Raw genomic sequence first — 27,405 nt, 5'->3', positions numbered from 1 at the left:
GAATCTTGCTTTCCTAGTGATATGGGGAATTCAGGACTTTCTTGTGTGGGAGAACTAGGTTCTAATGATGCCAAGTACTCTGCTTTGCTGATGCTTATATTCTTGCGCTTACCTTTCAGCATCTGGATCTCCTTAGTGCTACCTTCCCTGTCTCTGACTGGAGCCTGTCTTTCCTATTATTTTGGTTGTATCAGAACTGTGTGGGGTGGGTGTTACTAGTTGGGTTAGAGCTGGGGCTCAAGATCTGCTCAGTGCTCAGGTGCAGACAGGAAGGAATCAGTGTTCCAGACCAGGAGTGACTTCCTGGGTCCTAGTGGGTGCCAGTTACTCTCTGTTTTAGGCGGGTGTTGCTGTCTCCTTACCTAAGATACTACCTGAGTTAGAGCTTCTGGGAAGCCCACTTCCTATGGGTTCTATAAGATTGGGGGCAGAGGTACCACTGGGGATCTCCTCAGTGCTCAGGCCCAGACCAGAAGGAACCGGTGCTCTGGGCCAGGAGTGACTTCCTTGGTCCTAGTGGGTCCCTGTTACTCCCTGTTTTAGGAGGGTGTTGCTTTCTCCTTACCTAAGATACTGCCTGGGTTAGAGCTCCTGGAAGGCCCACTCCTCTGGGATCTGTGAGATTGGGGGCAGAGCTGCTGCCCAGGGTCTGCTCAGTGCTCGGGCCCAGACCGGAAGGAACATTTCTCTGTGTCTTAAATCCACAATGATATGTTGTCTTTACCAAAAGTCTTCCAGTATAGTACTGGTGGCAACCAGCAGGAGTAACCATGTCCTTTATTCTGAAGACCTCAGGATCCAATCTCTGCTGCTGAGGTTTTTAGTTAATAACTTTATGTTTTCTGTGAGTGGGGTTTCTGCTATTACCTTTGTAAAAGTAACTTTTATTTACCTGATGTAATTGTCATCTCCAAGGCTTACTATCTCAGTTTGCTAACTGAGGGCCTAGTTCTAGAAGCTTCTAGCCTCCCTACAATCTTATCTAGGCCTAGAATATTTTCAGCCTTTGAGATTTACTTCTGAATAAGCTCACCATTTCTTGTTCTTTCTATACCCTACCTTGCTGATTCAACTCAGCTGTTTTGGCTCAAACTACTCCTCAACCCGACTGATTCATTCTGGCTTCTCTCAGCTTCTGACTGAATCATTCTGCTTGGCCTCATACTAACTCTGGCAAACTGTTCTGATCTTCTGGCTCCTTCTCATTCTCTGGTTTGTTCTGTCTTCACCTGTGTCTAGCTTGTTCTCTCTTCACCTGTCTCTGTAAAATGCTCTCAGTGAAACTGCCCACTTCCTCTCTTCCTCTTAAGAACTCTCTTAATTAGCTTCCCTTTCCTCTCTTCTCTCATGAAGAGTTGGGCATATCCTATTCTGTTAAATCTTTCTCTGATTTATTACTTTGTTTGCCATTCAATTGACATCACTTTCAAACATAGTGCTTCCTTCTACAAAATAACTTTACCTCCATGGTTTGGGATTAAAGGTGTGTACTAAAGGTGTGTCTGTATTCCAGCCAGAAGGATTAAAAGTGTATACTAAGGGCTAAGCCACACCATAACTAGAAACTATTTTTTAGTAAATAACACAATCTTGGGGTTCACAGGGTGATCAAATATCCTGCATCAATTTTTTAAAGTTTTCTATGCCTTTAAATGATATTTCTATTTATATCCAAGAATCTTAGATTTGATGTTTTCATGGTGTCCTATGTGTCTGGGAAGTTGTCATCCTTCTTCCTTGCTAGTCTGAGTAAATTCTTTCCCCTTATCTCCAAGCTCAGATATTCTATCCCTTCCTTGAAGATTTACTTTTTACTTATTTTAATTTTCTAGTACTTCAGTTTGGGTTTGTTTGTTCGTTTGTTTCAGAATCCATGTCCCTTCATCCTTTACTGAATTCTCTTATGTTTTATATTGAGATAATCTTATTTCATTCAACTGTTGTCTTTTCTGAAAATTCTTTCAGGAGTTTGTGTTTTATTTGATTTTCTTTGACTTATTTATGCTCCTTCCTTCAAGGTAGGTTTGCTTTTTTGTCTGAGATTTAATTCACTCATACTGAAGGTCATTACTGAGAGATTAGTAATTTTGGGAGGAGTTACATTGCTTTTGGTTTTATGTTACTTTTGTTTTTGCATCTGGATTTAGGTGGTTAGTTGAATTTAATTATTTTGTTTTTTTTTAAAAAAACCTTTTCATTTATTTCCTTGAAGTAAGACTTATTCTGTCAGAGGGGCATTTGGATGCTCAGGAGAGACTGGATTGATGAAGGATTGCTGTGGTTTTTTTTTTTTTTTTTTTCAGCTAGAATGAAAGTGAGGGGCCAGGCTCTGCCCCTCCCCCATCACTCCCTTGCAAATTAGAATATTGTCTGCAGCCCCAGTATATCAAAGGGTATGCCTGCAGTACAAGTACAGTAATAGTGGAATAAAGAATCAATCACTTTTTAAGTGCCAATTATTTTAGGAAGTAAAGGGGCACATGTGCCCTAATAGATTACTTACTGTAGGTAGGGATGAATACAGTATCATGTGCACTAATAGTTACTGTAGGTAGGGATGGATACAGTATCATGTGCACTAATAGATTAGTTACTGTAGGTAGGGATGGATACAGTTCATGTGCCCTAATAGATTACTTACTGTAGGTAGGGATGGATACAGTATCATGTGCACTAATAGTTACTGTAGGTAGGGATGGATACAGTTCATGTGCCCTAATAGATTACTTACTGTAGGTAGGGATGGATACAGTATCATGTGCACTAATAGATTAGTTACTGTAGGTAGGGATGGATACAGTATCATGTGCACTAATAGATTAGTTACTGTAGGTAGGGATGGATACAGTATCATGTGCACTAATAGATTAGTTACTGTAGGTAGGGATGGATACAGTATCATGTGCACTAATAGATTAGTTACTGTAGGTAGGGATGGATACAGTATCATGTGCACTAATAGATTAGTTACTGTAGGTTGGGATGGATACAGTATCATGTGCACTAATAGATTACTTACTGTAGGTAGGGATGGATACAGTATCATGTGCGCTAATAGATTAGTTACTGTAGGTATGAGTGGAAAGGAAGGATACCCCAAGCTAATATTAATGGTTAGTATCAGGTTAGTAGGGAAATGTATGTAGTGGACAGTAGGGTAGAGACAAAGGGCTGAGAGTGAAGTAGCTGTGACATATGTAAATCAGCTTTAGGAAACTGATCCCATAAGCCTGGCCAGACTGTGTTCTGTGGTGGAAATGGAAACAGGGAGAAAGGGAAAGTGAGAAGGAGAGGAGAAAGAGAGAGAAGGAAAGAGTGGACAGGGCGACAGAGCTGGCCTGGTAAATGAACATGAACATTAAATAAAGGCTGTATGAATAAAGAATACAAAGAGTAAATGTGGTGGGTGGAGAGCCAGTACAGTCTGAAAGCAATCAGTCGTTCTGTTTGCCACTTTGCTGGATTCTTCTCAGTATCTGGGAGATCTATCTCTGGCTCTCAGCAGTCCATTTGTCCCCAGGGCTGTCCTGTTCCTACTTCCAGGCCTTCCTTTGGTAGACTGAATTACACATGTGACCCGACCAGTAGGCAGTACTACAAAGATGAAGTCTCCCTCAGATGCTGGTCACACCTCTGGCCTGTCCTTCAGGCTGTGTTTTCTGGTGAGCTGCCTAGAGCCCTGTTTAAGATTCCCTGCAGCTTTTGGCTCAGAGCCAGCCGCCACCTCCATCAGTACAGACACAAAGACCTTTCTCATAACTGCTGGCAGAGTTCTGCTGGTCCAGATTCAGTGTATGCTCACTCCAGTGCCCTCTTCCTTCAGTCTCATCTTACAGTTCAGAGTAGGTCACAGGCTGCAGCACGGCCTCTTCAGCAGGGTCTTTTAGAAATGGTGTTCCACAGCTAGTCTGGGCCCACTAAAAACAGTCTCGGTTTGCTAAAGCTGCTCTCTGCCCCTTATCTGGATTCCTTTCTCTGCTCCTTAAATGCCTGTTACAAAGGGACCAGGAAGATTTCCAGTATTCCCCATACTGAGCCAGGCACACGAGGATGGACTGTCTGTGAAGTTTTGTTTTCTATTTCTACTAGAAATCATCCACCTCTGGTATCTTTTAATCATCTTTCCCCAGATTACTCCCAAAAGACCTACAAATTGTACTTAGGTGCCAGCCACCATCTTGCTTTGTAAATATAGTTTTATTGGGCCATAGCCACACCTGGTCACTCTAGTGACAACTTTTGTGCTACAACACTGAACTGAGTAGTTGCAGTGGTGAGTTCATGTTCCGTTCCACAAACCTCAAATATTTAGATTTGGAGACAGGTTGTTGATGCTGGCTCTCCCATTAACTGCTTTAACCTTCATTCTTCCCTGCTGTTTATTTTAGCTTGATTTCACACTTTGTTTCTCAGTCAGGAGTGCTTCATTTATTCTTTTTGTTGATTAAAAAATGATTGTTCTTTTTAAACATCTGATGTATTTGATTCTCAGTCAGGAGTGCTTCATTTATTCTTTTTATTGATTAAAAACGATTGTTCTTTTTAAACATCTGATGTATTTGAATATGCAGTGGGTTTTTTTTGTATAAGTTTTACTCACTAATTAAACTACATTTTTATGAAAACGGGGACAATGATACAGTACTCCCAGGGTTGTAGTACTTCTGGAGGACAAGATGAATTAACATAGGCCAAGTGCTTAGCCCCGTGGAGCACAGTACAGGTGGTAGATTCACCTGCTGGGCGTGCCAATATGCAGTGTTTTGTTATAATTACTTTTAGAAATTCTGTATTGGATTTTCTCTTTCTCTCAAGAACTATATAAAAAGTTTTTGAAGTTTCTTAGAAGAAGATGCTACATGAGTCTGCAAAAATTTCCTGGGAATAAACTGAAGAAAGTTAAATAATAGCTATCAGAAGAGATGGTTGATGGCTGAAAACTTCTTGATTTAATAGAAAAATCAAAGATGAGGTTTTACAATGCAGAAAAGGAATCAGAGGATCTATCCAGAGGGACTGGAGAGTGTCCCCCTCCCTGTTAGAGGGACACCAGAGCCAGGGTGTAAGAGAGAGCCCCAGAAAGTCTACATTGTACTCCTTTACTCTCAGTAGTAGACACTTTAAAGGGAGGTTATTGTGGAGGGGGGACAGAGGGAAACAAATGCTGTACCACAGTGGCAGAAGGATGAGGATTGATGGGAAGATTCCTGATTTTTTTTTTTTATCCTCCTGCCTCTCCTTTCTGAAATTAGAGCCTGGGAGTGAGCCCAGGTGACTACGATTGAACTAAATACTATCAGTTGAGCTGTATTCCTAGTTCACAGCCATTTAGATTTGTATTTATCTGATGTATACAAATGTTTTGCTTTAGTGTATATAAGTGCACCATGTATGTACTTGGTGCCCACAGAGGCCAGAAGAGGATAGAGGATGTTGGAACTAGAGTTGCAGAAGGTTGTAAGCCACCTTTGTAGGTGCTAGAATCCAAAAGCTGAGGTGAGAACAGATGAGCTGAGCTCATCTGGTGAAAGGTGAGCTCTTAAGAACACAAGTTTTAAGTCCCCTGGAGAGCATTTAAAAACCACATGATCATCTCATTAGATGCTGAGAAAGCATTTGACAAAAGTCAATACTCCTTCACGATAAAAGTCTTGAAAAGATCAGGAATTCAAGGCCCATAACTAAATATAGTAACTGCAATATACAGCAAACCAGTAGCCAACATCAAATTAAATGGAGAGAAACTTGAAGCAATCCCACTAAGATCAGGGACTAGACAAGGCTGCCCACTCTCTCCCTACCTATTCAATATAGTACTAGAAGTCCTAGCCAGAGCAATTAGACAACAAAAGGAAGTCAGAGGGCTACAAATTGGAAAAGAAGAAGTTGAAATATCACTATTTGCAGATGATATGATAGTACACTTAAGTGACCCTAAAAATTCCACCAGAGAACTCCTAAACCTGATAAACAACTTCAGCAAAGTGGCTGGATATAAAATTAACTCAAACAAATCAGTAGCCTTCCCTTACTCAAAGGATAAACAGGCTGAGAAACAAATTAGGGAAATGACACCATTCACAACAGTCACAAATAGTATAAAATACCTTGGTGTGATTTTAACCAGGCAAGTGAAAGATCTGTATGACAAGAACTTCAAGTCTCTGAAGAAAGAAATATAAGAAGATCTCAGAAGATGGAAAGATCTCCCATGCTCATGGATTGGCAGGATTAATATAGTAAAAATGGCCATCTTGCCAAAAGCAATCTACAGATTCAATGCAATCCCCATCAAAACTCCAACTCAATGCATCATAGAGTTAGAAAGAACAATTTGCAACATCATTTGGAATAACAAAAAACCCAAGATAGAGAAAACTATTCTCAACAATAAGCGAACTTCTGGGGGAATCACCATCCCTGACCTTAAGTTCTACTACAGAGCAATAGTGATAAAAATCACATGGTATTGGTACAGAGACAGGCAGGAAGATCAATGGAATAGAATTGAAGACCCAGAAATGAACCCACACACCTATGGTCCCTTGATCTTTAACAAAGGAGCTAAAACCACCCAGTGGAAAAAAGACAGTATTTTCAACAAACGGTGCTGGTTCAACTGGAGGTCAGCATGTAGAAGAATGCAAATCTATCCATTCTTATCTCCTTGTACAAAGCTCAAGTCCAAGTGGACCAAGGACCGCCACATAAAACCAGATACACTGAAACTATAAGAAGAGAAAGTGGGGAAGAGCCTCCAACACATGGCAACAGGGGAAAAGTTCCTCAACAGAACAACAATGGCTTATGCTCTAAGATCAAGAATTGACAAATGGGACCTCATAAAATGGCAAAGTTTCTGTAAGGCAAAGGACACTGTCAATAGGACAAAATGACAACCAACAGACTGGGAAAAGATCTTTATCAATCCTACATCTGATAGGGGGCTAATATCCAATATATACAAAGAACTCAAGAAGTTAGATTCCAGAGAACCAAATAACTCTATTAAAAAGTGGGGTACAGAGCTAAACAAAGTATTCTCAACTGAGGAATATCAAATAGCTGAGAAAGACCTAAAGAAATGTTCAATATCCTTAGTCATCAGGTAAATGCAAATCAAAACAACCCTGAGATTCCACCTCACACCAGTCAAAATGGCTAAGATCAAAAATCTGGTGATAGCAGATACTGGCAAGGATATAAGAAAGAGGAACACTTCTCCATTGTTGGTGGGATTGCAAGCTGGTACAACCACTCTGGAAATCAGTCTCCTCAGAAAATTGGACATAGCATTACCTGAGGACCCAGCTATACCACTCCTGGGCATATACCCAGAAGATGCTCCAACATATAACAAGGACATATGTTCCACTATGTTCATAGCAGCCTTATTTATAATAGCAAGAAGCTGGAAAGAACCCAGATGTCCTTCAGCAGAGAAATGGATACAAAAAAATGTGGTAAATTTACACAATGGAATATTACTCAGCTTTTAAAAACAATGACTTCATGGAATTCTTAGACAAATGGATGGAACTAGAAAATATCATCCTGAGTGACTTAACCCAGTCACAAAAGAACACACATGATATGCACTCACTGATAAGTAGATAGATGGAATACCCAAGATACAAATCACAGACCACATGAAACTCAAGAAGAAGTGTAGATGCTTCAGTCCTTCTTAGAAGGGGGAACAAAATACTCATGGGAGGAAGTATGGAGACAAAGTCTGAAGCAGAGACTGAAGGAAAGGCCATCCAGAGACACCCTACCTGGGGATCCATCCCATATGCAGTCAGCAAACCCAGACACTATCATGGATGCCAAGAAGTACTTACTGACAGGAACCTGATATAGCTCTCTCCTGAGAGGCTCTCCCAGAGCCTGACAAATACCAAGGCAGATGCTCCCAGCCAACTATTGGACTGAGCACAGTGTCCCCAATGGAGGAGTTAGATAAAGGACCGAAGTAGCTGAAGGGGTTTGCAACCCCACAGGAAGAACAACAATATCAAACAACCAGACACCCCAGAGTAAACCACCAACCAAAGAGTACACATGGAGGGACCCATGGCTCCAACCACATATGTAGCAGAGGATGGCCTTGTCGGGCACCAATGGGAGGGGAGGCCCTTGGTCCTGTGAAGGCTCAATGCCCCAGTGTAGGGAAATGTAGGGTGGGGAGGAGGGAGTGGGTGGGTGATTGGGGGAGCACCCTCATAGAAGCAGGAGGAGGGAGGATGTGATGGGGTTTGTGGAGGGGAAACTGGGAAAGGGGATAACATTTGAAATGTTAAAAAAAAAAAAAGACTCCTGCAGCTAGATGGCCCCTTCCATAAACCACACTCTGTGGCCACCCAGACCCATTGTGATGGGACTGGATACTAAAACATAGCTGGTGAAATTCCTCTAGAGTATAGAGAAGTTTTACATCAGAACTGCATGAAGTGGCCTGTGAGGGGAAACCTGGTTGGAGCCATAAATAAAGAATGTGCATTGGACTTAGGGAAAGAAAAGAGCCAACATTTCAACTGCACCATGAAAACAGGACCTGCATCTGTGATGAAACCCTAGGAGAAGTGTCCATTATCAGGACCAGCATCTGTGCCTCAACTTTTCAAAGGGCCTCTCAGGGTTCTCCTGGCATCCAGGAGCTAGGGAAGAAACTGGGTGTCAGTGCTGGAAGCAGCAAGCAGCCGAGAGCCCAGGCACATAGCATGCCTTCCAGCTTTCTCCATGCTTATTCTCTCTTCACTTGATACACAGTATCAGTATTTCAGACCAGATCTGTCCTGCTCTGTTCTTATGGCCCACCCCTTTCCTTTTATTTCTCTATAGTTTCCTTTTTAATTTTCCATTTGATAGACGTCCCTGGAGAACATCTCTGACCTGGTGTGTTGGATCTCTGGATCTCAGCCTTCTAAGAGCTGGGGTGGCTTTAGGTTATCTGAATGCATTCCATTTCCTCTCTATTTCATTCTGTGTTATCCATAGCTACCCTATTTTGCTCTCTTCCTCTCTGTTGTTGCCTCTATCAATGCAGTATTAATAAGCAATCTTAGCTTGCCTTCTCTCTTCTATATAGAATAGCTAATACTTGAATATTGTATTGCCAGTGTCCTCTTACTTATTTAAGTAACTGGAAAGCAAAGGCTGGTTTTTTTGTTTTTTGTTTTTGTATTTCCCTATTATATTTTCATACTGTACCTACAGTTTGAATATTACTGGTATAGATTTTGCCAATAAAAAGGTACAAGCTAGCAGATAGGATCAAAAAGCAGAATCATCTAGCCATGGTGATACACACCTTTACTCCCAGCAAAGAGAGGCATATCTGTGAGTTTGAGCAAGTTCCAGGCTAGCCAGGGCTACACAGTAAAGTCCTGTCTGAAAAAGGACATGAATTCTATTGTTTTGCTTTTCTCTATTTGTTGTGTCCAAGAAATGTGCATTATCACCAGAGACAGACATGATCTTAGAGTGAGAATATGGAGAAAAGAATTCCAAGCAAGAGGAATGAGGAAACAGGCAGGTGTTTTTATTCTAATAACTAAAAAGATAAACTTCAAAAGAAGTCAGAATATTATGAATAAATTCCCTTCAAACTGATTAAAGGCATGATCAATCAAGAAAACATTATGACCCTAAACAGACAAGCATCGGTATACCCAATTCCATTAAACTCTTAGATACAAGGACATAGGTTAACTCAATGCAGTAAAATAGGCAGCATTGGTGCCCACACATCAAAACACAGGACGTGCTGACAACAAGGAAAAGCATCTGCCCTAATGACATCAATCAAAGGGATTTCAATGGTACAAGAAGTCCAAGCCCTGAGAGGAATGCACATTCCTCTCAGCAGTCAATGGAACATTATATAAAATAGACCTATACTAGGATACAAAACAAGTCCTAAACAAAATAACATTTTCTTATATTCTATATGACTCCAGTGAAATAAAGTAGAAATTAAAAAAATAAAAACTACAGAGCATCCACACAAATTCATGGAGACTTAGAAACACTGGGAATGATGGGTTCCATAGTAAAAAGGAAATCAGAATATTCCTAAAGTCTAATGAAAATGAAAACATATGCAAAAGCCCATAGATGCAATGAAAGGAGTCCTGAGAAATGAACAGCTATATCTATTTATATAAACAGTGGGGGGGGGGGGCTCATGACTTTAATCGCAGAACTAAGGAAGCAGAGGCAGCGGATCTCTGAGTTCGAGGCCAGCCTGGTCTACAGATGAGTTCCAGGACAGCCAGGGCTACACAGAGAAACACTGTCATGAAAAACAAAAATCAAACAAAAAAGGAGAAGAAGAAAAAGAGGAGGAGGAGGAAGAGGAGAAAAGAAAAAGGGGAAAAAAAACTCAAATCAATCTTAAGTAAAGAACCAAAGGACAAACAAGAACAGGTCAGTTGATGGAAAGAAATAAGATCTGAACAGAAGTGGACACAAAAACAAATCCAGCAAAAAAAAAAAAAAAAATCAATGAAACAAAGAGTTGATTCTTTGAAAAAATAAACAAATTTAATAAACTTTTAGCTAAAGTAGGCAAGAGAAATATCCAAATTAAGAAAATTAAGAGATGAAAACAGAGACTTTTCAACAGATATCAATAAAATTCAGAAGGGGCTGGCGAGCTGGCTCAGTGTCGAAGAACAATTGCTACTTGGAGAGGACCCAGGTTCAATTCTCATTACTCACATGGAAGCTTGCAGCCGTTTGAAACTCTAGTTCGAGGAGCTCCCAAACCCTTACCTGGCTCCACCATTTAAGTCCTGTATTTAAAACACTTGTACACATTAAAAACAAAGTTTTCAAAAAGATTATACCAAATGAGCTTGCAGGGCTGGAGATGCAGTTGGTCGGTCGAGTGTGCTTAGCATGCATGAAGATGTAGGCTTGCTCCCCAGTATGCACAGAGCACTGGTGGTGGTAGGCAAGCACTTGGGAGGTGCACACAGGAGAATCAGTAGCTCACCCCTCAGCTGCATGATGGGCTTGAATCTAGCCAGGTCTCCTTGGAACCCTGTCTGAAAAAAGTATATGGAAAATCTTTTAAAATAGACAAAAGAGAGCCAGTGAAATGGCTCATTGGGTAAAGGCACTTTCAAGTGCCTGGTGCAAAACTTGACTCACAGGGCTCATGCGGTGAAAGGAGAGAACCAGCTCCCACAAGTTGTACTCTGACCTCCTCATGCACAATGTGGCATGTTCACACACACACACACACAATAAAAAAATAATTTCAGACCATTCACCACAAATTAGCTTCATTCCACTATTCCAATTCAATATATACATTAATAAATGTACTACATCACATAAACAGACTCAAGGATAAAAAGAAATTATTATCTCAAAAGAAACAGAAAAGACATGAGGGTAGAGAGGAATAGCCTGTTGTGAGTAGCCTGCCCCGCCACCTGAGGCCATAGTGAAACACCAGCCATGCTGCTGCTCACCATATTTAGATCTGTGGCTGTGCAGCAGCAGGGGTCTTTGTACAGGTCCATGGTTCATATTACCACCCAAGGCCACACAGACATCCCTGGTCTGGGCTGCTGCCTCGGACACATTGCTGTCCAAAGGCTCTGCAGAGCTGCCTCACCCCTCACTGGCTGCAGCATTCTGGAAAGCTGATCCTGCCTTTTGCTGGCTGCAGCACACCGGAGAAAGGGCCCTGTAGCTGTCCTGGGTAGCATAGTAAAGCTGACCCTAGTAGCAAGAGTGCAGGTGGGCCAGCCCCAAAGGTGTGAGCAGCATGGGTGTGGGGTTGACCAGAGGTGCCCCACCCTGCTACCTGAGGCAGTTAGGAGAACTGGCCCCAGGGTCATGAGAACAGGAGAGCTCCCAGCTACAGCACTAAGGAAAGCAGGCCCTGCCCTTTGCCTGGGCATCACAGTGGAGCTGGCCCCAAGGGAGTAAGCAAGGGAGAGCTGGCCACCACTCCTCTGTGAGGTGGCGAGCATGTGGAGGTGATGCCTTTTTCCCTCTTCTTGCCACTGTTAGCAGTCCAGAGAGCTGGCCCTGCCCCTCCCCTGCTGCAGCATTGGTGAGCTAGCTGAGGCAGTGCTAGAGAGCTTGACCTGGTGGTTTGGGTATAGGAAAACTGGTGGGCTGACCATCACGGATACCACACAGACCCAGATCCGGGGCTTTGAACTGGCCCATCCCAACATCTACCCTGCCTGTGAACTGCTGGAGCTTGTGAAAGGGCTGGTCCTGCAGATCCAAAGCTGCAGGCTCTCCATGACACTGGGCAACAACAGGATATCAGAGAGAGGTCCTGGTGAGGATCCAGTATTGGTGGTGTAGCAGAAGCCAGAGGCCTTGAACCAAGCGAATGAGTCATTGTAATAAATATTTGCAAGTAAAGATATGTGGACAAAGGACACACTGTGAGACACACTGTGAGACACACTGTGAGACACTACCGCTTCCAGGACCGTGTCTTCTGTGCTTTGGTTTTGTTTTGATTTGTTCTGTTTTTGCTGAGGAGGCTGCAAGGGCAGGTACTAAGGGACATGGAGACAGGTAGGATTGGGGTGTATGATGTGAATCAATAAAAAGTTGGAAGGGAGGGAGGGAGAAGAGAAGGAAGGGATGGAGGGACAAAAGGAAGGAAGGAGGGAGGAAAGAAGGAAGGGATGGAGGGACAGAAGGAGGGAGGGATGGAGAAGAAAAGGAAGGGATGGAGGGACAGAAGGAGGGAGGGAGGAAAGAAGGGATGGAGGGACAGAAGGAGGGAGGGAGGAAAGAAGGAATAGAGGGACAGAAGGAAGGAAGGAGGGAGGGAGGAAAGAAGGAAGAAGGAAGGAAGGGTGGAAGGGTTTCTTTGATTCATAGTACCTGATCACAGTCCATCATTGTGGAAAAGTCAAGGCAAGAACTTGAAGCATCCGCTTGCATCCAGTCAAAGGCAGAGAGAATGCACGGTTAATACTGACCAGCTCATGAGCTCTACTCACAAAGTTCTGGACTTAAACCCAGGAATGGTACCACCCACATCAATCAGTATAATCAAGATAGTCCCTACAGATATGCCTAGGCCAGCCTCATCTGTGAATTCATCATTTGAGACGGTTCCTAGGGGATTCCAGGTGTGCCAAGTTGGCAATTAAAACTAGCCATTATCTCTAGGATAATGCTGTCAGGTAAGCATCAGCCAGACAATAGAATGAGATGCTTTCAAATGAAAGCAGTTTCTTTATTTAACTAGCCATTATGTGATCTGATAGCACTTTTGCTCACAGAATTATTCCTTTTTGAGACAGGGTCTCTTTATGTAGCCTTGCCTGCCCCTGAACTCACCATGTAGACCAAATTTGGGCTCAAACTCACATAGATCCACTAGCCTCTAGGATTAAAGATGCGTGCCAACCAGCTGTTTTTATTTATTTTTTACTTATGCCTGCCTGTATGCCTGTGTACTATGTCTGCAGTGCCTGAAGAAGTCAGAAGATATTATTGGATCACTGAGACCGGAGTTATAGATGGTTTTAGATGGTCAACTCCCATGTGGATACTAGGAATAAAGCCCAGGTCCTATGGAATAGCAGCCTGTTCTCTTAATTGTAGAGCCACCTCTGGAACCCTGAGACTTTTATACTTTTAATAATAGTATTCAGATAGTTATTTTTCTGATCTGGCTTGAGACTTTAGTCATTGCATCTCATTATTCAAATTACTGGTGTTTTGTTTTTTTTTTTTTGTTTGTTTGTTTGTAATTTGGCCACTAACGCATAGTGGTATCACTCAAGGGACAGTTCAGAAGGGAAATGTTCAGGGGACAGGTGAGAGGGGCAGTATGAAATGGTACTGGGACTAACTTGAAACAATCCACTTAGCTGTGGTGCCACCTTGGCTAGAGTTGAATCAAGCCAGCTTCTCTGGTTGCCTCAGCAAATGCATCCACCCTGGCCTTATTGATTTTTAGTGATTCATATCTATGTGAGTTTTCTTACATTTGGAACAAACAAAAATACCCATTTATTCAGGATCTGCTGTGTGCCTGGAAACAATATAACTGAGGGAAATTTTCAGTGTTTACAAAACAAAGAAATTGTCAACAGAATGTCTGCCAATGGACTTAGCAGGAAAAAAATTACAGCCTATAATTCATGAAGATTGGCTCAAAACAAACTGTCCCTGCCAACAGAAAACCTGACAATTATTCTGTTGTCTAATTTGGCTCAGCCTAAGGTGACCTTGTTTATTCATGTCAGTCTTAATTCCTGCTAACTTGGCATGGAAGCAGAGCATATGGTATATGTCTACAAAGTCCATTTTTGCATCTTAAACCAAAATAAATGTAGAATATATTCAGCATTTCCTGTAACTGAGCTTGTAAGTATATTAGACAGACCTAGCTATGTTCACAGTCTTCCCACTAGGTACTTTATAGGTGCTACCTATAAACTGGAAATTCTCTGCAGAGATCTTTTTCTAAGTTTGGTTTATGACTAAAGCTAGCCAATTTTAAACATGTTTCCAAAAAATATAGTCAATCATAAGCCCTCTTTAAAAGTAAAACTTAAAGTATGTCACCAATTCATTGCAACCAAAAGATATTTACAGATTTTGAGTAAGTCTAAGGCAGTGATTTTTTTAAGCTGTACAAAATACTGTGAGAAGCCCAGTGTGGTGACAGGCACCATAAACCCAGGACCTGGGAGGCAGAGGCGTGGGATGACTGGAGATCTAGGCACCATAAACCCAGGACCTGGGAGGCAGAGGCATGGGATGACTGGAGATCCAGGCCAGGGAGATGGTGGGGAGGGTAAGGACTCCTGCCACTAAATGACAACCTGAGTTCAGTTCCTCAGACCCACATGCTGGAAGGAGAGAACTGACTCCACAGAGTTCTCGGGAGTCAACTTTTATACCTTCAAGCACACAGGCAAACACACAAATAATGAATGTAATTAACATTTTTAAGGGGAAAAAACAATGTAAGAAAGATAGTGGAAGTTGAAGAACAAAAATAAGAATATTTTTGTTTTTCCTCCCAGCCCAGTCTGGTACATTTTCTTAATCTTATTCTGACCCACTAACGTTCATTATGAAAAGGAAGTTACTGTGACTTTAATATCTCTCAAGATGTACTGAAAAATCAGATTCTTTATTCCATTTTAGCTTAAGAAGTTAGACTTCTGGGAAGAGATTGCAGAAAGCTGAAAACAACCAAAGAAAGAGAGGTTTGTTCATATATATACATAAAAGTTTAAACTAAGGAATGTGTGGTTTTGTTTTGTTGTTTTCATGTACAACAACTGAACAAGAGTACTGAAATGGCACACATTTGTATGAGCATGTGTATTTTATGTGTTTATACTGTACATAAGGAGCCAGATGTAGTCTGTCACTGTCATGCAATACTCTTCTTTACAGGCCTTACCTGTTGCCTATTGATCGCTTGCGCGAGCAAGCGTGTGTGCGTGCGTACGTGTGTGTGTGTGTGTGTGTGTGTGTGTGTGTGTGTGTGTGTGTGTGTTGTGTGTGTTTCCATTAATTTATTTATTAATTCATTTTACATCCCAATCACTGCCCCACTTTCTAGTCCCCCCTTCACACAGTCCCTCCCCATCTCTCATCCCTTTCTCTTCTGAGAGGGTGCCCCCCTCCCAGTATCCCCTAACCCTGTCAAATCAAGTCTCTGCAGGACTAGATACATCCTCTCCCACTGATGCTAGACAAGAGAGCCCAGTTAGGGAATGGAGTCTACAGACAAGCAACAGCTTTAGGGGAAGGCCCAGCTTTAGTTGTTGGGGACCCACATGGACACTGAGCTGCACATTTCCTACATACGTGCCAGGGGCCTTGGTCCAGACCATGTATGTTCTTGGTTGGTGGCTCAGTCTCCGAGAGCCCCAAGAGTCCAGGTTAGTTGGTTTTGTTGGTCTTCCTGTGGAGTTCCTATCCTCTTCAGGGCCTTCAATCCTTCTACCAACTCTTCCATAACAGTCCTTGAACTCTGTCTAGTGTCTGGCTGTGGGTGTCTGCATCTGTCTGAGTCAGCTGCCGGGTGGAGCCTCTCAGAGGACAGCCGTGCTAGACTCCTGTCTGCAAATGTAACAGAGTATCATTAATAGTGTCAAGGATTGGTGTTTGTCCATGGAATGGGTCTAAAGTTGGACCTGTTATTGGTTGGTCATTCTGTCAGCCTCTGTTCCATCCCGTCCCTGCATTTTTTTTAAGATAGGACAAATTTTGGGTCAAAAGTTTTGTGAGTGGGTTGGTGTCCTTATCTCTATACTGGGTATCCTGCCTGGCTACGGGAGTTGGCCTCTTTAGGTTCCATATCCCCACTGCTGTTCATCACAGCTAAGGTCACCTGCATTGACTTCTGGAAGCCTCCCCCATCCCAGGTCACTGACACTTTCTCAAAATTTCCTCCACCCTACCCACCCCTGACAGTTGCAGATCTCTGTTTATTCTCATGGCTATCTGGTCATCTCTCCTGTCTCTCCCCACACCTGATCCTAAAACACTCCCATGTCTCTCCTCATCCCTTCTTCCACCCAGTTCTCTCCCTCCATCTGCCTCCTATGACTATTTCATTTCCTCTTCTAAGGAAGATTCAAGCATCCTCACTTGGGCCTTCCTTCTTGTTTAGTTTCTTTGGGTATGTGGAGTATATTGTGGGTATCCTGTACTAAATGGTTAATATGTACTTATCAGTACATACCATGTATGTCCTTTGGGGTGTGGGTTACCTCACTCAGGATGATATTTTCACTTGCCTGCAAAATTCATGATGTCCTGGTTTTTAATAGCTGAATAGTATTCCATTGTGTAAATGAAACACATTTTCTGTACCAATCTTCGGTTGAAGAACATCTGGGTTGTTTTCAGCTTATGGCCATTACAAATAAGGCTGCTTTGAACATAATGGAGCACATGCCCTTGTGGTATGGTGGAGTATCTTTTGGGTATATGCCCAGGAATGGTATAACTGGATCTTCGAGAAGAAATATTTCCAATTTTCTCAGAAACTGCTGGGTTGATTTTCAGAGTGGTTGTACCAGTCTGCAGTACCATCAACAATGGAGGAGTGTTCCTCTTTCTCCACATCCTTGACAGCATGTCACTTGAGTTTTGGATCTTACCTATTCTGATGGGTATAAGATTAAATCTCAGGGTGGTTTTGATTTGCATTTCCCTGATGACTGAAGGATGTTGAACATTTCTTTAAGTGCTTCTCAGCCATCCGAGATTCCTCTGTTGAGACTTCTCTATTTAGCTCTGCACACCATGTTTTAAGTTTTTATATATTTTGGATAGTAGCCTTCCGTCAGATGTAGGGTTAGTGAAGATCTTTTTGATTCTGTAAGCTACTGTCCTATTGATGGTATCCTTTGCCTTACAGAAGCTTTTCAATTTCAAGAGGTCCCATTTATCAATTGTTGATCTTAGAGCCTGAGCCATAGGTATTCTGTTGAGGAAATTGTCTGCAATAGATTCAAGGTATTTCCCAATTTCTCTTCTATTAGATTTAGTGTAACTGATTTTATGTGGAGGTTTTTGATCCACTTAAACTTGAGCTTTGTGCAGGGTGATAAATAGAAATCTATTTGTATTCTTCTACATACAGACACACAGTTAGACCAGCACCATTTGTTAAAGATGCTTTCTTTTCTCCATTGTATGGTTTAAGTTTCTTTGTCAAAATTCAAGTGTCCATAGGTGTGTGGATTTATTTCTGGGTCTTCAATTCTATTCCATTGATCAACTTGTCTGTATTTATGCTGAAACCATGCAGTTTTTATTACTGTTGCTCTGTAGTAGAGCTTAAGATTAGGGGTAGTGATTATTCAGGAAGTTCTTTTTATTGTTCAGGATTGTTTTAGCTATCTTGGGTTTGTTGTTTTTCCATATGAGGTTAAGAATTGCTTATTCAGGGTCTGTAAATAATTGTGTTGGAATTTTGATGGTACTTGCATTGAAACTGTAGATGGCTTTTGGAAAGATGGCTATTGTTCTTCCTATGGGGTTTCAATCCCCTTTTACTCCTTCAGTCCTCCCCCTAACTCTGCCATAGGGGTCCATCGGCTCAATCCAATGGTTGGCTGTGAGTATCTACATCTGTCTCAGTCAGCTGCTGGTAAAGTCTTTCAGAGAATTCTTTGTATGGGTCTCTTTGTTTCTAATTGGTTGATTTCAGCCCTGAGTTTGATTATTTCCTGCCTCTTGGGTGTGCTTACTTCTTTCTATTCTAGAGCTTTCAGGTGTGCTGTTAAGTTCCTAGTGTAGGATCTCTCCAATTTCTTTATGGAGGCACTCAGGGCTATGAATTTTCCTCTTAGCACTCCTTTCATTGTGTCCCATAAGTTTGAGTATGCTATGTCTTCATTTTCATTACATTCTAGAATGTCTTTAATTTCTTTCTTTAGTTCTTCCCTGACCAAGTATATTATTGAGTAGAGAGATATTAAGTTTCCATGAATATGTAGGTTTTCTCTTGGTTTTGTTGTTATTGAAGACCAGCCTTAGTCTATTGGTGATCTGATAGAATGCATAGGATTATTTCAATCTTTTTGTATCTGTTCAGGCTTGTTTATGTCTAATTATGTGGTCAATTTGGGAGAAGCTACCATAAGCTACTGAGAAGAAGATATATTCTTTTGTTTTAGGGTGAAATGTTCTGTAGATATCTGTTAAATCCATTTGCTTCATAACTTCTGTTAGTTTCATTGTGTCTATATTTAGTTTCTGTTTCAATGACCTGTCTATTAGTGAGAGTGTGGTGTTGAAGTCTCCCAGTGTTATTGTATGAGGTTCAATGTGTGTTTTGAGCTTCAGTAAAGTCTCTTTTATGAATATGAGTGCCTTGCATTTGGGGCATAGATGTTCAGAATTGAGACTTCATCTTGGTGGATTTTTCCTTTGAGTATGAAGTCTCCTTCCTCATTTCTTCTGACAACTTTTGTTTAAAAGTCTATTTTATTGAATATTAGAATGGCTACTCTAGTTTGTTTCTTGGGAAAATTTGCTTGGAAAACTTTTTTCCAGCCTTTTAGTTTGAAGTAGTGTCTATCTTTGTTACTGAGGTGTGTTTCCTGTATGCAGCAAAATGCTGGGTCCTGTTTATGTATCCAGTCTGTTAGCCTGTGTCTTTTTATTGGTAAATTGAGTCCATTGATACTGAGAGATATTGAGAGATATGAAAGTTCAATGATTGTTGGTTCCTGTTTTGTTGTTAGAGGTGGTATTATGTTTATGTGGTCTCTTCTTTGGGGCTTGTTGTGAGATGATTAATTTCTTGTATTTTCTTGGGTGTAGTTCCCCTTCTGTATTGGAATCCTCTGTAGGGCTTAATTGGTAGAAAGATATTGTTTATATTTGGTTTTGTCATGGAATATCTTTATTTTCCATCTATTGTGATTGGAAGTTTTGCTGGATATAGTTGTCTGGACTGACATCTGTGATCTATTATGGTCTGCAAGAATCTATGCAGGACATTTTGACTTTTAGAGTCTCTTTTGAGAAGTCAGGTGTAATTCTGATAGGTCTGCCTTTATGTGTTACTTGGCCTTTTCCCCTTGCAGATTTTAATATGCCTTGTGTGTTTCTTGTCAAACAAACTGCACATGAGGCAAGAAGAAAACACTATCCACAGATTTTTATAGCACATGGTGTTTTGTGTTTGGAACTAAGACTGACCCATGGATTTCTCTGTATAAAGTTCCTTATCAACTTCTTTTATCGTCATGTTTTTAAATCATTGATCATTTTTCTTTAGATATTCTTTTGTTACAGATTGTAAAGTGATAACATTCTAATTGCTGTTCCTATTACATTTGTAAGCTAGAATTGTATAAACAAAAAAGTTTCCTCATCATACTGTTCAGTTACTCTGAAAGGTGGAATCAATGCTTGGTGATTTCTTTGGATTTATCTCCCTGTAGTGGTGATCACTATTAAGGGAAGTACACATGGAGGATTTCAATTCTGTGTTGCAATTCTAGTAGCCAATTTTTCCAGTGTTGTAACAGTTTGAAAAGGTAGTTTAGTGATATTATCAAAAAGCTAAAAATGTGATAACTTTAAATTTTATTTCTATAATGTCTAAATTAAAATTTCCATCACATTGTTAACAACCAAAGTCTCTTTTTGGGGAATATAGAATAAATTATGATACATCCAAATACTAGATACTATATGGCCACTTAAAATTATGGTCATTACCTTGTGGCTCCAGTTAAAATAGAGGAAGCACACTCTGTGCTGGCTCTCCTTAAACATATATGAAAATTCAAGGCAGAATACATTAGAACAGTTTTATGAGAACCCAAAAATGTAAATAATAGCAGGTGGATTTATAGAAAAGACCATAATTTAAATATTTCTAAACCAGTAGGAGTTCACACAAGAAAAAATCGTTCCATCCACCAACAGAATTGCTTTCAATTCACATAAACATTCAATAAGATAGATCACATCCAAGGTTGAGGACAAAGTGAAAAAAATATACATTATAATTTTTGATTGTAATGGAAATTAACATGGGGATATGAAAGAGAAATAAAGAAAAATCCCCCACACCCTTAAAAATTAAAACTGCACTTCTAGATAATCCGTAAGTCAGAGGCATACTGTACAAGGAATGTGCCTTAAAAATACTACATCCTAAAAAAAATTTCATTAAATGAGCATAGAAAAAAATCTTTGTCAACAAACTGAGTTTCCACAATGAGAAAACACAAAAAGAAAAGGAAATTGAACTTGAGTCAAATATAAGTAAGGAAACACCGGTGATAAGAGCTTGAATCAAGCTAGGTGACTAAGGCTTCTCTGAAATCCCAGCACTCAGGGGGTTGAGGCAGCAGGATCAAATCCCAGCACTCAGTGATACTGAGGCAGGAGAACCACCGGCTTAAGCTATAAAGTAAGACTCTGTCTGGAAACAAAATAAAGCTAACAACAAACTAAAACTTTTGAAAAAGATATGTTCTGACACAGATAGTATCATTAGTGGATTCTGCCTGACATTCAGGGAAAACAAAACAAAATGGTAGTTACAATCTCTTTCAGAAAATATAAGACAAAGAAACTTATCATAACATCTGTTGTAGTTACCATTACAAAAACAAAGAGGCATATGGTAATGGGACACAATATAGCAGTTTCTCATAATTCCACAGGTAAAAGCAACAGCAGATTTAACAATAAAAGTAAAATATTACTAACTCAAAATCCACACTCCAAAACATTCCCAGATCTAAAAAAAAAAAAAAATTAGTGTCAAAATTGGTGAATTTTACAGTTGACCTTATATGACAAGTCACAGTCAAAACTCAAACTCACACATAGACTGCTGTCTTCCAGGGACCCCTCAGGCCACGACACTGGATGAGGACCCAGATAGGCTTCCTGTGCCCTCCTATCCCTCCTCCACTGTGGTCTCCATAGGCTCCACCTAGACTTGCATGCTGCTCACCTCGCCATTCCCCACACACACATATGTAAACCTGGATCACCCCCCAGTTCTACCTCCTCCCCCTCCTTAGCTGTTTCTACTATCCTATCACATATATGTAGGATTTTATGCCAAACCCTTCCCACCAGGGACCCCACATCCACCATACATGGCAAGGACCCAGGATTCCCCAAGTTCTAAGGAAGCTGAAGCCCTTCTTCAGAGTCCATTCTCATTGTTTTAGGAACTGACTTCTGACCCCAGACCAGCTTTCCCCCACCTTGGTCTACTCTGAGGCCACCTAAATTCTTATATTGAACACATAACTAGAAAAGCAGTCCACACGACTGGGCCTCAACATAAAGACACAAACATGAAAACAGTAAGTTTCCTCTCATATCCAAGATCCACCAACCCTATATAAATTTTGTCCTGTGAGAAGTACCTAGATGAAGCCCAGAATACAGATCTTCAAAAACAATCAAAAAATTTAAGAAATTAAAAGATGTAATCAAATGATTCCATTAACTTAAAGTGAAGAATAGTAAATGCCTGAGCTAAGAGTTCTACAGCTGAATTTTAATTATTTAATGACCAGAAAAAGCCAAAGTTTTAAAACCAGATTCAACAAAGAGATATAAACTTACTGGGGAGAAGTTAAGATGGAATTGAATAACCCAGTAATACAGTTTCAGGATGCTCAGGGGAATCCTTACAAGTAGACTGAATCAAATAGAAGACAGTATTAGAACCTGACGATAAAGTAGAGGATTAGACCACAGATACCAAGAATATGAAAAAAATTAAAGATATGAAAAGAACATGCAGGAATGTGGGGACAGCATGAAAAGATGAATTATTGGCATAGATGTTTGAGAAGAATCCAAGGTCAAACACATGGGTGAGGTCTTCAATAAAATCATAGAAGAAAACTTCTGCAAACTAAGGCTAGACACCCTACAGATAAAAGAAGCACATAGAACACTAAATAGACAAAACCAGAAAGTAATTCCCCAAAGCATATAAAACTGAAAATGCAAAGCAAAGAGAAAGTATTGAAAGCTGCAAGAGAAAAAAGTACAAGTTACACATAAAGAAAAACCCATCAGAGTAACACCTGCTTTCTTACTGGAAAGCCACAAGAATGAGAAACAAAGCATTACAAGTTATAAAACACCACGTCCGCCAACCTAGAGTCGCAGGCCAGTCAGGACCACATGGTGAGATCTTATTTTAAAAACTATAATATTTCAGAAAAGAAAGGTACTTTCTTTTTAACATGATGATATTAAAGTGATTATATTGTTGAAAGGTTTCGGGAAATATAAATTTATATTTTCAAAATATTCAGAAGCTTGAAAATATTTAATATGCTCGCTATACTAAGCATTAGAATATAAAGCTCTTTGTGTATCATACCTACCTTGATTTTTTTCTTAATTCCATTTTCCATTTAATAACCTCCCACCTGACAGATGGGCAATTGAGAGAACAACTGAGGAAGAAGAGGAGGAGGAGGAGGAGGAAGAGGAAGAGGAGGGGGAGGAGCTCTGCACTGACTCTTCAGTGGCCACCACCTGGGATGCAGAAGGTAATGGAGGATGATAGGAAACAGGTCATTTCAGGAGTTTCTGTAAATTAGTGATGAGAAACCTTAGCATTTCTTGTGAGTGAGACTGTTAGTGCCTTATAAATTATCTGATAAAAACAAAGGCAGCCATTGATGATTATATGAATACATACATTTGAGGAGCCTGTTAAATGTCGATTCTAATTCAGTAGGTCTGGAATGGACCTTGAGTCCATGTTTCTAGCAAGCTTTCATGTGATACATATATGGGAAGCTGAACAGGCTCAATCTGAGAATCTCTGAGAAAGTAGCCTGGCTCTTGTCCAATTTAGCAGGGAAGCAGTGTATGCATATATATAGTAAATATGTAACAAAAGCAACTGCGTAAGAGATTCCCTAAAAGTGGTTCCAGAAAAGAGTGTGCCAAAGTGATAGCAATCACTGGCAGCCAGCATGGCCAACTGGACAGACCTAGAAAGGCAGAAGCACTTCAGCATGCAGAATCAATGGTGTAAATAATGTGGAGGAGGAAGAGCACATGCATGCGACTGTTCTGTGTCCTCTCACCACTTCCCATGAAGATGACTCTAGCTTGACCAACTCATTCTGTCTCTCATTCCACTCGCTCTACACTGCAATCGTAAGGTGTGTGGGACTGAGCACCTTTTAAGGAAGCAAAGGGAGTCTATGCAGATCACAGGTCAAGAGGATAGTAAAAGAGGTGGAAGCTACAGGAGCAGCAGTGTGTCCACAAAGGAGCCTCCATGCATGGACTTGCACTGTCTGATCTGATCTGGCGCTGTAGGTGAACTGTAACTGCCATGCTGTGAAGACATCACTATAAGAAAACAAGCTCCAAAGCACCAGAAAGGCAGAGGCAGGAAGATCTCTGTGCACTCAAGGCTAGCCTGATCTACCTAATGAGTTTCCGTGAGACCAGCTCTCTAAAAAAATTTTTTTAAACAGGAACAATATGGGCATCTCCTACTTACTTGAGTAAAGATGGAGAGTCTTGAGAGCCCAGAAAGCTAAGTATTCCCTCATAATCGACAGTCTTATATTGGTTAAAATCTAATTATTATTGTCTCTAACATTTTCAACATTTTAATTTATTTGTGGTTATTTATTAGATTATTATATTAATTATTTTGTTATATATTATTATTTGTTATTACATTATAAGAGTATTGGTATTCATTTTGTGATCTCATTTTAGGAGAACTGAAAGAAGACGAAAGCAGACAGGTAAATGCTCTGTGAGAAAAGTGCACAACTGGCTTAACTCTACAAATGCTGTCTGTTGGCCTGCGTTAACCAGATTATAGCTATTTAGCATCTTATTTTTAATAAAACTCCCTGTAAAGCCATCAACAGTTGAAAATTAATAGCCTGGGAGCAAAGTAATGCAGCAGCAATCTATATCTGTTGGTATCTATGTATGTCCGAGTATCTGTGCATATCACTCTCTCACTAGTGACATATCTCACTTGAAATTATTCAGAAGACATAAAAAGACTTAGCATAGGAAACTTATCTAATGCCATTCATTTTATATAATTTTATAAGAAATGCATATAGAATATCATTTTTGACAGGTGGTCCTAAGCCCCTCTCTGTATTCTGTCTCTGGCATCCTATCTAAGTTCATCAATTTAAAAAAAATCCTGTAAGAAAAGAACCTCATAGTATATGAGTAATAGCATATGGACATAGACGGTCACATGGACTGACTTCTATAGCGCATCGGCATCATTATGAGTGAAGGCTGCACAGTTAATGGCTTCACTTGGGACAAATCATTTTCATCTCTTCAAGGCTGAAGGTCTTCATTTTTAAACATACATGAATCCACATGCTCCACAGAATAGTCATAAAGGTATCTTCTGAATGAGTGAACTAGAAGTTTGTTAATTATAATTATTAATAAATAGTAATTATCAGCATCATTACTTTAATCTACTTCTTTTTTTGTTTTAAGTTCACTCTGTAGTCCAGGTTCATTAGAGCTCATAGTATAGCCAGCCCAGACTAGCCTCAAACACAAACCAATTCTCCTACCTCATCTTTCCAAATGCTGTGATTAAAAGGGCTAGCCTCTACCTGGCTCAACCAACTTCTTTATAGTCATACCTATATTGACATTATTTTTAAATCTGGATTTACTTAAAAAGGAAAAGAGCCTATATTCCAATGGATATGCATGAATAATCTGCAACATTCAGTTTGCTATGTGTATGTGTGTGTGTGCTATTTATTTAAAATATTCCTTTTTAATGACTCTTAGAAATGAAGCTTTACATTTGTTTCTTTTGCATGTGTAGGGGTATATGCCACAATGCACATGTGGGCATCAGAGGACAATTTTTGAGACTGTTCTCTTATTACAATATGCAGATTCTGGGGGTCAAACTCATGTCCCCAGATTGAGCCCTCTAAATATATTATATATATATATTCTTTCCCCTCTAGCTAGTCCTCTTTCTAGTCTTATACTTCCAAGATAAATGGGGATCATTGCCCACTATTCCTAGAAATGGGAACAGTAAATAAATGGTAATGGTGCGGCCATTTGTAAACAGCACGATAGCTCTTAAAACACCTTCAAATAGAATTACTATATGATCCATCATTACCACTTTTTACACATGCCCAAGCAAACTCAAAGGAAGAACCCCAACACGTATCTACACTTTCATGTCAACAGCAGTATTATCCAAACAGTGAAAAGCTTAAAGGGTCTTAGCATTTGGAAGGCTGAGAATCACTGCCCTAAAGTAAAGTTTTTAAGAACCAAATGGATTTTAAAGCAAGCATTTCAGAAAAAAAATATATTTTTTTAAGAAAACCCTGGCATCACTGGAGGGAAAAAGGAGACGGGTGGGAGTGGGGAGCAGATGTGTGGAGGGCAGGGAATCAAGGGTGGAAGAAAGGAAATAAAGAAAAAAGTAAGAGGAAAGATAAAAGCAAGCTGGGGAACTTGAGTGCAGGTCCTCAGAATGCACATAAAATCTGGGCAGGCATGATGGTCATAGTAATCTCAGCACCTGGGAAGCAATGAGAGGCAAGCTGGATTAGCCAGAATTGGCAAGCTTAAGACCAGTGAGAGACCCTGCCAAAATAAGAGTGGAGAGCACCTGCTGTCAACCTCAGACTTCTATGTGCACATGTGCCCATGTGTGCACATCCACACACACACACCAAAAATAAAAGAGGAAAAGAAGCGCATGTTCTCAGAGCCTTGAGCCACACTGTTTGCAGATGCTCCACCGCCTAGTCCTATCCCTCTTGCTCTGCTTTTTAATCCCTATACATTAGTTCTGGATTGACTTTATAAATAACTATCAGAATTATAACCACTGAGTAAGGAAAACATGCAGGTCTATTTACATATAAGCATGGTGCTTTGAAATACTTAAGAATAGTAAAGACATGAATGTTAGGTTGGTGTGTTACTCTGTTTAAACACGGTTTTAATTGTTTTTATCTTTTTACTTGCAGGACATTGGAGATGTTGGTTCTCTCAAAATGGTTCACTTCGGTTTGGTATAAATCATTAGAAACGCAAAAAGAGAGCCGCCCTTTTTATATCTTTTCTATTGACCTGTTCAATAAACATTTTCACGTGTGGATTTTAATAGAAGGAAAGACAGTACATGCAGCACAGCATAACAATAGCAAAGCAACACTCAATAAAAGTCCCAAAACAAGTGTTTTCATAATGTGTGAGCTTTTCACATTCTGAAACTATACATTGGCGCATCAGAAGGAAAACATTTAAACTTGTTCTCCCACATATTTTAAACTTTTCCTCCCCTGGGGGCTGGATGATTCAGTAGTTATGAGCGCTTGTTCTTACAGAGGACACAGGTTCAATTCCTACTACCCATATACTAGCTCATGACTGTCAATAACTCCAATCCTAGGGGAGCCAGTGCCCTCTTCTGACCTCCTCAGACACCAAGCACAGACATGTTGTCAGCAAACCACTTATACATATATAATAAAATAAATCCTTACAAAAATCTTCTCCTGCTTTTATTCACATTACTAATAAAATGTTTATTAAGCAAATGTTTCTGTCCAGACCTCCTAAAACAAAAGAATTCTCCATTGCAGATTTTGCAGTGAGGAACTGATACCCTTGCTCCAGCCAGCATGGTATAGGAGATGTGATCTCCTTTAGCTCAGGCTTCCTCGCTCAACATTCTTTCCACTGTGCCACACTGAAATATGAAAATGTGGAATACATGGGTGCAAGGGCAGAGGGTGGCTAATTCTCTGTCTCCTATGGCTGTGGCATGCTGTCCTTTGTCTCTTACCCCAAGTCCCACCCATCTTCTCCCAGCACCTATAAAGTTCTTTTTCCAGATCCAGTCTCTCAGTCTAGTCCCCA

The 27,405-nt window shown here is 40.4% G+C and overlaps 1 protein-coding gene across 20 annotated transcripts in view; it reads left to right on the top strand.

Moving 5' to 3' along the window:
* The window catches only part of Wdpcp (WD repeat containing planar cell polarity effector), a 265,444-nt gene extending 238,361 nt beyond the window's left edge, over window positions 1–27,083 (top strand). For 19 of the 20 annotated variants that reach the window (XM_076938064.1, XM_076938063.1, XM_076938045.1 and 16 more), the window contains 3 exons: window positions 22,918–23,033; window positions 24,229–24,257; window positions 26,511–27,083. In XM_076938064.1, the coding sequence (XP_076794179.1) occupies window positions 22,918–23,033; window positions 24,229–24,237 (125 nt within the window). In that variant the 3' untranslated portion in view covers window positions 24,238–24,257; window positions 26,511–27,083. Of the gene's footprint in view, window positions 1–22,917; window positions 23,034–24,228; window positions 24,258–26,510 lie in introns of those variants that run through there. The other variant, XR_013111731.1, reaches the window with a different exon arrangement.
* The last annotated feature ends 322 nt before the right edge of the window (window positions 27,084–27,405 follow it).

This window comes from Arvicanthis niloticus, chromosome 7, assembly GCF_011762505.2.
Source record: "Arvicanthis niloticus isolate mArvNil1 chromosome 7, mArvNil1.pat.X, whole genome shotgun sequence".
Taxonomy (NCBI): Eukaryota; Metazoa; Chordata; class Mammalia; order Rodentia; family Muridae; genus Arvicanthis; species Arvicanthis niloticus.
Note: the sequence above shows the minus strand (reverse complement) of the source record. Positions and strands in the feature narration are given on the sequence as shown.